Source organism: Brachycentrus maculatus, unplaced genomic scaffold, assembly GCF_059751285.1.
Source record: "Brachycentrus maculatus isolate JH-2025_06_01 unplaced genomic scaffold, ASM5975128v1 h1tg001210l, whole genome shotgun sequence".
Taxonomy (NCBI): Eukaryota; Metazoa; Arthropoda; class Insecta; order Trichoptera; family Brachycentridae; genus Brachycentrus; species Brachycentrus maculatus.
In genome coordinates this window covers 120,594-135,000 of record NW_028281895.1, presented here as the reverse complement: position 1 = coordinate 135,000, position 14,407 = coordinate 120,594, and the positions used below count along the sequence as shown (strand labels likewise).

The 14,407-nt window shown below is 28.8% G+C and overlaps 2 protein-coding genes across 2 annotated transcripts in view; one reads left to right on the top strand and one right to left on the bottom strand.

Moving 5' to 3' along the window:
• The window catches only part of LOC148299287 (zwei Ig domain protein zig-8-like), a gene marked incomplete at its 5' end in the record, with an annotated part of 13,743 nt that extends 9,918 nt beyond the window's left edge, over positions 1 to 3,825 (top strand). Inside the window, 2 exons of the mRNA XM_088276234.1 lie at positions 169 to 337; positions 3,292 to 3,825. Coding sequence (XP_088132360.1) covers positions 169 to 337; positions 3,292 to 3,419 — 297 coding nt within the window. The remainder of the gene's footprint in view (positions 1 to 168; positions 338 to 3,291) is intronic.
• Positions 3,826 to 4,750: 925 nt separating this feature from the next.
• LOC148299286 (uncharacterized) overlaps positions 4,751 to 14,407 on the bottom strand; it is a 79,499-nt gene continuing 69,842 nt past the window's right edge. The window contains exon 3 of the mRNA XM_088276233.1: positions 4,751 to 4,827. Within this exon, the coding sequence (XP_088132359.1) occupies positions 4,751 to 4,827 (77 nt within the window). The remainder of the gene's footprint in view (positions 4,828 to 14,407) is intronic.

Below are 14,407 nucleotides of genomic sequence, written 5' to 3'. Positions count from 1 at the left end.
TTAAACGTTTTAATTAGGCGTGTGATCAAATATGTATTTACAGTTAATTAAAAAAATACACGTTCTCCATTGACTTCGCTCGAAGTCTGGAATAGTTACATTATAGTATATATTGTAGATAGTAATGTTACAATGTGTTTTGATAATGAGGAAATGTTTATTTGACAGGTGATCAGTTACGACTCCACAAGAGGTGGGGTTTCCGTCGTAACGGAGAAGGGTGAAGTCACAACATCCCGACTCCTCATTCAGAATGCTGCCATATCGGATTCCGGCAAGTACTCGTGTAGTCCGTCCAACGCCGAGCTGGCCAGCGTGAGAGTCCACGTTCTAAATGGTACTGACAATACATCTTTTATTGTAGTTACATACAGTATATGTTACATGTGTGACCGCAAAATGGTTGGTACATTTATGTGAAATGGGTGATAAGGGATGTTATTGTAAACAATTTTGATCACTAAGCTTTTGTGAAAAGTGCTATGGTTTCGGAGGTATGAGAGGTTTTTCATATAATTTCTTTCTTTAAACATAGGATGTGAAAGTTTTACATGCAACATTTTGGGTGTGTCAAAATTCCTATTCACAAATCTGGGCTTCTCCACTAAGGGGCTATTTTTACATTTTTGACAGCTCAAAAAATATGAAGAATAATATGGATATCTGAGTATTAACAGGTCTTACGATCTGTCATCATACTACTTACGACAGACCACCACAATACTCAAAAATTTAGAATTCATTCAAACGAGTGTGCAATAATTCTCACCTGAATTCATATTTGAGTTCGTGGTAGTTTCAACGGTAGATTTGAAGCCGTAAGCCCTATAAATAAACAGAATAATAAATTATTGTTCATCTTTGTTAGATACTAAATATGAAAGAATAACTCTTAATCGGAGGAACCCAAAATTGTTAACAAAATTTTGTATTTCAAACGTCCACATCCTAAATTAATTAAAAAAAATAAAAAAAATAAAACAAATATACAAACAAAGATATTTCCTGTTTATTTAAGAGTTTATTCTAAATATTTTAGATATTTATCATTCAATTAATCACAACTGCTTTTTAAACGCTTTTTAAGAAGCTTTTTAATTTATCATATTTTTTATCATTAGTTAAAAAATATAAAAAAAATATCCATATCTCCCTTGTTTACTGGCGAATATAAACAAGATTTTTGAGATTATTCTTATTCCTACATCGTTTCAGCTTTTCACTCTGCCTTTCAATCCATCATGTTGTTACATCAACGTTTCTTATATCCTAGAATATTTCAAAGGCTGTCACTCCCCTTTTTTACATTTTAAACTTTCACTGTATCATCACTCGAAATTTACACAGTTATATGTTAAAATATTCAGTTTTTATATATTATAACATAAACCATTAAAAAACTGTATGAATTTAGTAAATAATATTAAATGAATGCCTTTAGGGGTGATAGATGAAGACGTAGATCAAAAGACTTTTCACAAATAAGTCTTGTTTTTTTCGCCACGGTTACTTTATCTTCATATTTAAATTGAATTGTAAATGTGCTTTGAAATTTTAACACAATTTTGCATTTGAATACGCGCGTGATTTTATTTTTATCTGTGATAGATAAAAATAGAAATATTTTTTAGAACACACATTTTCCCTTAACTTTTTTTGCTTAATACATAAGAATATAATCATATTACAAATGTGTCTGCTTTTAATTTTTTTTCTATATTACTAGACTGAGCCACAGTGACGCATGACCAAGTACATATAGCTTGTTGAAAATAAATACAAAAAACTTTAAAAATTAAATGAGCGCAGATCAAAAAATCATTATTAACTATATATAAAGCTTTAAATATTAATAATATTGAGAATAATATAAAAATCGTTATTTTTTTTGCTGTCGATTTTTAAAACCATAAGATAATATTAACAATGACAACAAGGTGGTTTCATTATAGTATGACGAATATTCCTTAGATAGGCATTAATAAAAAGTTAAAATTCACGCTATGCAATATGTCTGGATATAAAAAATTGCAGTTAAATTATTTTTCCTTTATCTGTTTAAGTAGACGTAAAGTAGCCTTTCAGAACTTAGATACTTTCAGAAGCGTTGAATCGAGAGTTAACATAACGGAAGTTATAAAATAATTTTAATATTTAATTTGGCCTTTTCTCCGATATTTAGAGACTTTTTTAACGGCTATTCCGATTCAGCCCCAGGCCTTTTCAAAAGTTTAGCTCATTAAGTGAAAAAAAGACAAATAAAATCCTGTTGTAAAAAAGTTGTTAAATAAAAGTGTTAATCTTGCGGAAACAATATCTGCTATGCTGCGTATCTTAATTTGGAAGATTGAATCTTAGTCGAGGTTTAAACTACAATTATTAATTTCATAATTTGATTAAAAGGTTTTAATTTAAAAAAACTTAACTACATATATATTTTTTAAACTTCACACTTTATCCAAGGATTAAATAAAACATTTTTAACTTATGATGACAAATTACTGAAATTTATCAGCATTTTGTTTGTTTTTCATACTAGTATATGAACTAATTTTTTTTTATACTTGTACAACAAATAGCGTATTTTTGTGAACACTTTTTAAGGAGTATTTTTGTGATATAAGAAATGCGGTTTTATTTTTTATTAGATTTTATGAAATTATTAAGGAAAAAATAATTAAACATTTTAATGTAAATTGCTTTAGAAACTATTTTTGTTTAACTTGATAAAATAAAACAACTTTGTTTTAACCACCTTTTTATTGGTACACTTTATCCAACCGGTTTCGACAAGAATCGACCTTGTCATCCTCAGGGTTTATGGAATAAATTCTAAAACATTGAAATACTCAAAGTTAATTACCCTTCGCTCACTATAAACTTCCACGCACTCCATACACCATATGAAAATATAAAGCGTACCAATAAAAAAGTGGTTAAAACAAAGTTGTTTTATTTTACAAAGTTTACAAAATGTCCCACAAAGTATATGCGAAAAACATTCAAGAAAATATTTCTGTTATGTTTATTATATTAATATTATGTACAATACAATTTTTCTTTATTTATTAAATTAATTTTGATATCTTTACATCTTATAATTATGCACTACAACTTTCTATATGTTACGACTTTTTTTACAATGCATTAGCATATCATTAAAATTTGTAAATATGTTTAAAAAATAAATTTTATTTCACAGTGTAAAATCTAATTTGTTCTGATTTTTTATGTTTCGTTTAGTAGTCCGAATCAATTGATTTTATCTTTATGTCATGATTATTTTTACAGGAGAAATTCCAGCAGCAATGCAAACCGGATCAGCTGGTCAATCGAGCAGTGCGAGACACATAGCAAAACTTCTGGCTCTTTTGGCCATTCACAGCAGAATCACACTGCACTTCCTTCTATCGAGGTGACACTAAAAAGAATCTGTTTAGTTCGAAGTGAAAATATTTTACTCCTACAAAATAACATTCGCCAAATAAAAATAAATATCAAATGAAAATATTATAGATAAATGAGGATGATTTAATTAAGCGACCTAAAAAAGAAAGTCGTTTAATTTCGAGCATTAATGCTGTCCACGTGGAGACTGTATATTAGTGGAAGAAGCTGAAATGTATGTAAATTATCATATTTACGGGTCTCTTTATGACAGATTACGTGAGTTTTTATTATTGTTATCGTCATAAAATTGAATACACGAAATCTATCATAAATATTTTATCACATACTTTAAGTTGTAAGATAATTAAATAAAACCTAGGATAATTAATTCGTTACCTGTAAATATTACAAAAATAAAATAAAATAAAAGCATAACGATTGTTGTTTTTTATTTACAAAACCTTGTTTTTCTATCAATTTTATCCTTGGTTAAACACTGATCTGCTCCCAATGGTCCGTAGAGCCCTGCACCGTGTAGAAGAAGCGTTATCTTGATTGATACATATATAAAGGAAAGGTAGAGAGTGGTGCATTTTAACTATTAATCCAGGGAAATATTAAATAAATATAGGAGCGGAAAATTACTTTTTATTTTGACCTCCTTTGAAATCGAACCCATCACCTCCAGCGCGGTAGCTAAACGTGCTGACTACTTCACTGCAAAGGCTAATAAAATAAAAATAATATGAAACAACATTACAATACCCATTTAAAAAAAATATCTCTTTACTCCTACACTATGTTAGAAAAAAACAACGGTCGAAAAATTAATAACATTGATGTTGGTTAAAAATAAAGCAATTTTTTAATGTTGCAACGTCAGCAACCTTTGATTGACGTTGAGTAACCGGCTTATCGAGAGAGTCGAGAGTATTTGGAAGAATGTTTGAGAGAACACATAACAGAAAATGGCAGCTTTCACAAAAAAACTGAGTTAGGGCTTGCGGGCAACGCATTCAACAGTATAAAGGCAGTCTAGATATTGGATTTGCATTCGATGAAGAGAAAATTCCACTTATATAATGCCTGCATCGTTTCTATTCTCTAAACGGCTATAAAACGTGGCACATTGCAAAAGCCCATAGCAGTCGTATACGTAGTTTTAAGAAAAGATTACCTGCGAAGAAATTAAGGAGTACGGTTGTTTGACTTAGTGAGGAACGGGGAAATACGGCATGGGACACAATATTTTAAGGTCACAATTGTCGCCAAGAAAAGGTAATAAAGTTGGCAAGCCAAGAATTTTACATGATTCTCCCAAGATCCTGACTTAAACTAGCCTCTTTTACAAGGCATCAGGTTAACATCCTCTGCTGTCCAGAGCTTTGAGCTCCCAAATCAGGAAGATGTAAGAGAGTTGGCAGCTGCCAAAAGATCCTGGAAGCAGTTTGTGAACTCCATTTACTCCACATAGGACGCAAATATGGATAAAAAAATTAATTTGTATCAAATATTGAATCTTATGGCAAAATATTATATTTTTCCGCGTTTATTAATAGAATTTCTCTCAGGTAGAAATAAGTGGAGTCTGGAAAATGGCAAAACATGTAAATTCTCGTCAATTCTTTATGACGCGTGATAAGCGATTCTACATCGCAAACCTATTAGGTACGCATCTGTGTCTCAGAGATAAAAAAGAAGGAAACACACAACGCTGGATATTAGCCATACCTTCTGCTCAATACCCTGCCAACGACGTATGCAAAACGTGTTACTCGCGGCGATAAAATGAATATATGGTTTTCAATTCACATCTTACTGTCTAATAAGGTTTTAAAGTAACGTATAATGGATATTATAATTTCCAATATCGCTCGGATTCCACGTTCTTGTAATTTTCAATATTGGGCTCCGTGCAAGAGTTTGAATCTCGCATATGGGAGCTGGAATAAGTTGGTTCTATGACAGTTATCCCTCATATACTAGCGTGAAATGTGCACGCGCTGCAGCGTCTAAAGTAGGGTATGCAAATTTATGATTCAATATTCCTCCAGCCTCCCCGAGCTCCTTACGTTTGACTCAAGCCGTCGGACCTTCATAAATTGAGAAAGGATAATATCGTTAAATCGATGATTTAAAAAAAAAAGCTTTGATTATACCACTTTTGAGTTTATTAACGTAAACACCACTTTTTTCGAGAACATCTGTAGTTCTCGAAACTAGTCGTTTTTACATAAATAAACTTTAAAGAAATCTAAAAGGAATGTTTTATTTCTAAACTGAAATTATCATCATTTTATTCAGCAAAACTAATGCCAAATCAATACATAACAAGCTATTCTGCCTTACCGCAGGGGTACAAAAAGAGAATAGAACGCCATACTGCATTGTCTTTGCAACAAACTACGCCTGTTCCGCATGCATAGATCTCCTCAAACACATCCATGAATTATTCCTATTTCTAAGTTGACCACCTTTAAGTGTTTGAAATACTTGATCACGCCGAGTTTTCTTCGGTCTTTCACTGCTTCTATTTCCAACGACATTTGCCTCATAAGTTTATTTAATTATTCTTTATTCACATATTCGATTCACGTATCCAAACCATTACAACACGTATTTCTTAATTTTGTTGATAATCTCAGCCTTACATTTCTTTCTTGAATCACCATTCGAACATCTATCATACATTGTTTTGACGCACATTCATCGGAGAGGTCGCATTTTGGCCACATTCACTTAGATTGCTTATACAAAAAGGTAAAAGATAATTAATATTTAATAAAATACAAAATTAGGAGGATCCTTAGAAAATTGAATATACGAATTTATTACGTCGTATCAAATATGAAATATTATTGTTACACGTATTTCATTACGATGTTATTATAATTTGAGAGTATGAAGATATTATTCAGAACATTGTTATTGGAGACGTACGCTATGTTTATTTAGAACATTCGAATAGGAGGCTCCATCTTTGTTCAAGCTCCAAGGACGATAAAAGGATTGTGACGACGATCCCTTATCGTAGTGTACTATCTGCGTTTTATTTCATGACATCTCAATAAATATGAAAAATATGGAAATCTGGGCATTTACGGGGAGTACGACCGTCATAGGCTGGTTTAAGTGATCACATTACACACGTGTAACATTCACCAATTATAACCATGATTGACAACCACAATACTCAAAATTGAAATGAAATTTTGAAATTTCTATATTTACGATCCAATTTTGAATCATTGTATAAGAATCATTAGAATTTTTAGTAGTGATATCTATAAGTGAGACAAAGATGTCCACTTTTTTAAAAAAAGAACTCATATATATATATATATATATATATATATATATATATATATATATATATATATATATATATATATATATATATATATATATATATATATATATATATATATATATATATATATATATATATATATATATATATATATATATATATATATATATATATATATATATATATATATATATATATATATATATATATATATATATATATATATATATATATATATATATATATATATATATATATATATATATATATATAAATATATATATATGTATATATATATTTATATAAATATATTTATATATATATATCCTTCGATAATCGATAGTCAGACAAATGTCGAGAGTGAAATTTCAAGGATGCATCACGTTTATTAGGCACATTTTGTTACATAAGAGAGAAGAAAGATATATCGTAAAAAGAGAGATATATCTTGCACAGGAATAGAGAAAAAGAGAGCAATGTAAACACAACGAAACAAAACGATAAAATAGGCTGTAGACTTATACGTCAGATGCTAAATATGAACAACTGAGGTATCATGCGTTGTGTTAGTTATATTTTTTATTGTGTCTTTTGATTTTTTATTGTGTTTGATTACATCCATGGAAAAATGGTCTGAACATAAATAACAAACCCTACAAATCAACAATAAATAAATATAAGAGTTATAAGTATTTTTTTTAACCTCCCCCTTCCAGAGATCAAATCCATAGCTCTCCAGCACAGTTTCTAAACGCGCTAACCATTGCTTTATGTGGGCGGACTAACCACTAGCTCAATTTATAATAATATCTACCCATATTTAATTTAATTTTTTTGTATTTTTTTAGAATATTTTTTTTATTAATGATATACGTTTATTATCAATACTGATCCACTTTTAAATTAAAATTTGGATTATTTATTAAGTAAAATTGTAATTGAAAATTATATATTTTTGTAAACTAAAATGTATGTAGAACACTTTGCGTTTAGTTCGTTGGTATATTAGAGCATAATTTATCTGAAGAAGTCGATAATATCTTCAAGTAACTAACTTAACATAACTTTGAGAAACCCAAAAATTTAAATGTTTACCTTTAAGAGGTATCGAATAATAGATTTACGATGTACGTACTACGTATATTACATAGGTACAGGGTAGCACAAAAGTAATCATTTTTGATTAATGTTTTACTTTGTAAATATCACTTTTTCTTAAAATGTACTATGACGTGTTTTAAGAAAATAGTGGTATTTATTTAGTAAAACATTAATTAAAAATGTATAGATTTTACCACAAAGTGACTGCCGAATCAATTAACAAAATTAATCACCTTATCAGAAGATGTTATCATATTTTCAAATGGCGTCGTACGTCAATAATTTATGACATTTGTAAACCAAACAGCTATAGTATACAAAAAAAAATAAAACGGACACAAATGAACATCAACACTGGCGGCAGCCTCTCGACGGAATCATCTTTTTTCACCTAACGGAAAAAAATAAAGGTCGAAATAAAAATTACCATCGCTTAAAACGATTTTTTTATTTAGTAATTTTTTATTGAAAAACAAAATCAGATGATCCTTTTTGCGCCATACTATTTTTTTTATATACTGCAGCTGTTTAGTTTACAAATTTCAAATATAATTGACGTGCAATACCATTTGCAAAAATTATAACATCTTCGGATAGGGTGATTAGTTTTGCGCCATCCTGTATAAATTGTAACGCACAGTTTGGTAAGCCATGGTATGATATAACGTAATAACGTATACTTTATATGTTATGTATGTATTCTCAAACACTTACAGATTTTTGGATCAATACTAATAACCTCACAGGCTTCCGAAGATACGTGTAAACATGTGTGTATGTTGTTGTTATTTTTAGTATATATTTTTCAAATAATCTATTGTATTTTATAATTCAGCAGTATGAAAAAGCGTATAATTTAATTCGATATTTTTTCTCAATAACTAAATACTATCACAGGTTTTATATATGCTTATTGTGAATACTCATGAATATGAAGTGATAAGAATTGAATGCTTTGAAACAATGAATTTAACCTTTTCAAAAAAAGTGTGATTATTCAATATTCGTCAATTTGTATGTATTTATGTTATTTAAAAATAAAAAAAATAATTATCATTGAAAATTATACTTTGTGACCCAAAATTATTTGTCATTATTTATAAAAGAGTAAACATCATAAAAAAAAATAATTTTTATGAAGTATAAAAAAATACGAAATATATTACTCAATTCTATATTTCAGAGTCCCATATATTTTTGGTTAAATCACCATTCTGAATACCGTCAAAAGTAAAAATTAAGCTGAAAAGTAAGGCTGCTTTTGTTAAAAGTATAATTAACTGTAAACATAGATGAAGAAGAATATAGGAGTCTGGGTATTTACAGGGCTTAGACAGGTCATAGAATTTGTAAATACATAGATTTCTAAAAAAATGTGGAGAATGGAGCGGAGAAACCCTGATTTGTGAACAAGGATTTGAACACACCTAAATGTTTTGTGAACAAGTGACTAATTATCACGTCAATTTTTTTTTGGGATAGGAAGAGAGTAAAGAACGCTACACCGGACTTAATAAACATTTTTCGCCTCTTTCACATTTACGGATAAGCTCATGTATACCTGCTGATTATTTCCATTATTAAAAAATATAAATCAAATTGCATCATGATAAAATCACAATTATTTTTATTACAAATGTTATAATTATATTTTTTATATAGTAAAAATACACATAGGTATTTTCTTTTGTAAACTACAAGGATAATTGTGATAGAAATTGGTTGAGTAAAAGCTTCGAGGATTTTTTTTCAAATCAGTGAAGAAGAAAAGTAGGATCAGTATAAAGTCTAAAGAACCATTTATAAAAAGATAGCTTTACTGTGAAAAGGTATTGCCTTTGCCATTAAATATATCGACTCAGTGGCCTGGTGAAACTATCAACCCTTATGTGGTCCATTCAAAACAATATTTTTTAGAAAATAGTTATATTGTATATTATGTTACATTTACTACACTAGATACAAATTTAAGATATATCAATTCTTTTTTGAGATATTTTTTTAATGTAAATTATATACTTTACAAATAAAAATGATAGTTGAAATATCAAAAAAGAAATTAATTATTAATTTTCATTACGTATTTAATAAGTTATACATTATTATATTATGATGAAACGGTTGACTTTATTTTCGGAAATAAATAACTTTGAACATTATAACGTCAGGTTTGACTGAAAATGCATTTTATATATATTATAATTGAAAAATCAAAAAATTTATATTGAATTTTTCCAAAATATATAAATTATACAAGTACAAAATATATTTAACAAGAATAAATGTATTTTCCCTCCAGTGAACCACCTGTTCAGAAAAATAACTTATATGAAATCAATTAATAATAACGTGATAAGAAAAGGCTAGGTTTTAAGATTTAAAACGATTTTTTAAATTTGTTTAATGTTTAAATTATGCTGTGTTCATCGTCGAAAACATAATGTTGTTTTTACTTATTTAATAATCTTCCCAACTATTGAAGGAATATAATTTTAAATTAAAATACATAAACATAAGAGAGTAGATTATTGTAACGGTATATACACGGGTCTACCAAACAATAAAATGACTCGACTGCAATCAGTGTTAAACGCAGCAGCGAGACTAATTTTTGGAATTTCTAAATTCAGTCACATCACCCCACTACTTCATAAACTCCACTGGTTACGCTTTCCCGAAAGGGTTGAGTATAAACTCTGCCTACTCATGTATAAATCAATACACAATATGGCTCCAGAGTATCTTAAGGAACTGTGTATTCCAGATGAATTGGTTGATAGACGTCTCACGCTTCGATCGGCTACAACATCTGCAATGGGCAAAGTTATCTTACCAGCTCGCAAGCAACGCACTAAATTTGGCGAGCGTGCCTTTGCTGTTGCAGGACCGACGGCGTGGAATGCTCTTCCACCAATGGTTAGAAATAGTGAGAGTGAGATGATCTTTAGAAAAAGACTAAAAACACATTTGTTTTCTAAATCATTTCCACCATAATATTTTCCCCAATTCATTCACCGTGAAGCGCCCTTGAGGTATTTTTTTACGAAAATGGCGCTATATAAGTTATCCAATTTTATTATTATTATTATAATCTTAAAACGTATTTAACGTGAAATATTATGTAAATATTGTTTTCATAAAAAAAATCGATAGTTAAAAACAATTGTTTCTTTATTATTATGAGTATACTAAAAACAACTTCATCCCTCTTTTTAAATATTTTAATTGCAAAAAAGTGGTTTCACCTTTGAAATTCTATTTTTGTTTGAAGTAGAAATTAAACAGTTTTTTACAAGTTGAAAATATTCATATTGGCAACGTGGTCCTTTTTGCTTTTACATTACAAATTTTTCAACCTAAGATATTTTGGTAATAAGAATTTAAAAAAAATGTGAATGTATGTACTTGAAAAATTTGAAAAAAATATCGTACATATTTGATGATGTAATCACTCAACGAATCTTTTGACATAATTTTTTTGAAATTTAGCTGAAGTCCGTCTTTTCAAGACAAAGTCTTCTTAAGTAATACAAAGTGTACTTAACGTGTTATAAAAATCCTTTAAACGGATTCCAACTTTAGCAAGTTCAAACTTGTTTCCGATATGAGATTGCAAAAATTCAAAGTAATCTTTGGAATACATAATCCTTCCAGGGATATCAAAGTGGATGTTTAAAAATGAATGAAAACTTATAGATCTTTAATCCATAACTTTACTTTGATAGCTTTCCTTGAAAATGGAAGCTTTGCGGAGGGGCATTAAATTGAAATATTACAAAGGCTATTGTAATTTACGGCTGAGACGTTTAAGTAATATCGATAGTAAAAAGAAAGACATCTTATTTATCGTTCCTCTGCACATTGGTTACAAATTGAATACTTGCAGTACTGCACTCTTGGGACATATTACCATATCGGATGCAAAAACTTCACATTAATCATTTTATTATATTTATAGGATCTTTGAGTATGTGTTTATTATTCTAAAAAGTGAAACATACTTAAATGAAAAGGACGTAAATATTTACTATTCATTAGAAATGTCAATGTGTTGAGATATCTGTAATATGATATGCATACTTATGTATATATTGTGTAAATAAATAGTTTGGATAAAATACTAAATCTAAAGTTTCACAAAATGTAGACAAATCTGCAACTGGCTTTAAAAAACAGGCGTCAAAAAAATATTTTTAGTATTATTTTTCTTAAATATTTTTTATGATACTTTATGGGACATTTTATAAACATAGAATTAAAAAAAAGCAAACCTTGTTTTTAACCACTTTTATTTTTTGCTATTTTCTCCACATTCATTTTAACAAACACCGTGTCATCTTCAGGGGTACTCCATCAGTACATATCCATCTCTGAAGATGGCAAAGTACTTTTTGTAACCGATTTGTAACCGGAAAAAAAATACTAAAAATATAAGTGGTTAAAAACAATAAGTGTTTATTTCTCAAAGAAAATTTGATGTACATATTTTCAAATACAGAATGTAACATTTTATTTAAATTTTTTCACATAAAATAAATGAAATAATTGGAAATATTTTTCTTCCCGCACAAAGTGAATTTGTTGCTTTTCTCTAAGGCGTCATGAACATGTACTGTATTATATATTCACGTGGTATAACGGGGTGTGCTACATATTCGTACATACATATTTAAAGTATCTAACGAATACACTTGGCGGATGTTGCTGTGACATTTTCAATAAAACAGGCATAGTATTTTGCTTTCGCATTCCCCTTAGAGATTTCACCCGAAAAAGAAACCCTAAGATTTCGGTTACGAAAAATTACACACACAATCCTAATACATACATACACGAGTGAAAATTATTTTGGTTATTAATTTGGTAAATAGTAAAAAAATATTTTGGTTACAAAAAATTACACACACAATCCACACACATATATACATTAGTAAAAAATATTTTGGTATTTAATTTGATTACTAATAAAATATCGATAAAATTAAGAAAAAATGGTATTTTGAGTTGTTTTTTTATTCTTTTGTGCGTATTATGTCTGGTCTCCCTGACGTCGACTATCACTTGAGAGTAACTGATTTTGTTTTGGGCAGCTTAAAACACCAAAAAAATATTTAAATTAACTTAAAAGCTAATTTCATTTGATATCTCAACATATGTTTTTCAACGAAATCCAAATTTGAGATATGGAAGTAAGTTATTAAAATCATTTTTTTATATTATTTTAGAGGCGGCCTTGAACAAGTGATTTAATTTTTTTAATTGAATTTTGTATTGTTATTGCGAAAAGTTTGAGAATAGTTTGAAACGATGAATTCTCCCTTTTTGAGGTAGCGATAAATTTATGTTGATTATAGCAAAAAACACTTGTATTTGACCATTTATTGAGTTTTATTTCGCACGACTAATTTTGAAAATAACAAATGTTTTCACAAACATGTGATCACAAAAAATCACAGCAGTTTTTGTGATCACTTGTGAATGAAAACATTTGCAGTTTTCTACACCATTCTTGTGAAATATCACTCAATTAGTGGAGTAAAACTAGGATTTAATATTTAATAATTAACCTGTCATTCCACAAATTTAATGCCAAATCAATAAATAATACAGTATTAATGTCAGCCGGAGGGTACTTGATTTGACAGAAAGTCACCTGAAGCACGGTGTCACGTGCCCAGGACCTGTATTCATCACGAGGACAAAAAGTTTAGTCCTTTCAAGGACCCTTCAGCTGATGGACCCCGGTCCTTTGGGCAGAGTGGACTTGCCTTTTTGCTGACATCGGCCAATATATGGGGGATTTTTTCAGCTAAGCGATTCTTAAATATTCTGCATAAATAAAAGTCGTATTTTATTTTTTATTTTAATATATTTTTTTAATTACATAAATTGTATACGGTAATTAGCCAGCTTGTGTGTCTTATAGGTGAATTTCTTTTTACATACATTGTTTTATTGTTTTTATCTATTTTAACCTAATATATCCACAAAAAAGGAAAAAAATACAATCTGTTTTACAATATTCATAGATTTAACTCTTGATCATTATAATCATTATATTGTGACAGAAAACATTATTCTAGATCATTATAACTGAAAACGATAGCATTAAGGGAATATGTTGTTTATTTTGTATATTAAAAGCATTATTAACATTGTGGTACGGTAATATAACACTCTCCTTATCATTCATCGTTCACTTTATGAAAAGCAAATAATGAAGACCAACCCATAATAAATACCAAACTAAATTTAACTTCAAGTTCACTTTTTAAAAAATTTCCCATTTTGATTAATTTGTTTTCCTTCCTGCTGTCAAAATTGAATTTTTGTTTAAATGTCAGACCGTAATAATTTTATATTAATGACCTAATTTTGGAAAGATTATTCCGAAACCGGTAGTCACAAATTAGTGTTAATTAAAGTGGTGTTACACAAAGTGAACGATGAAAGATAAGGATAATGTTTTTAAAAAAAAAACTTTTTTTTCTTTATTTTAAATTCTTTTGCATTACATAACATAAATTCAAATACAAAAAATATTAATAAAATATAAAAATGAACACAAAAAAATCCCACAAAGGCATGGCCTGTGTGTGGGTATGC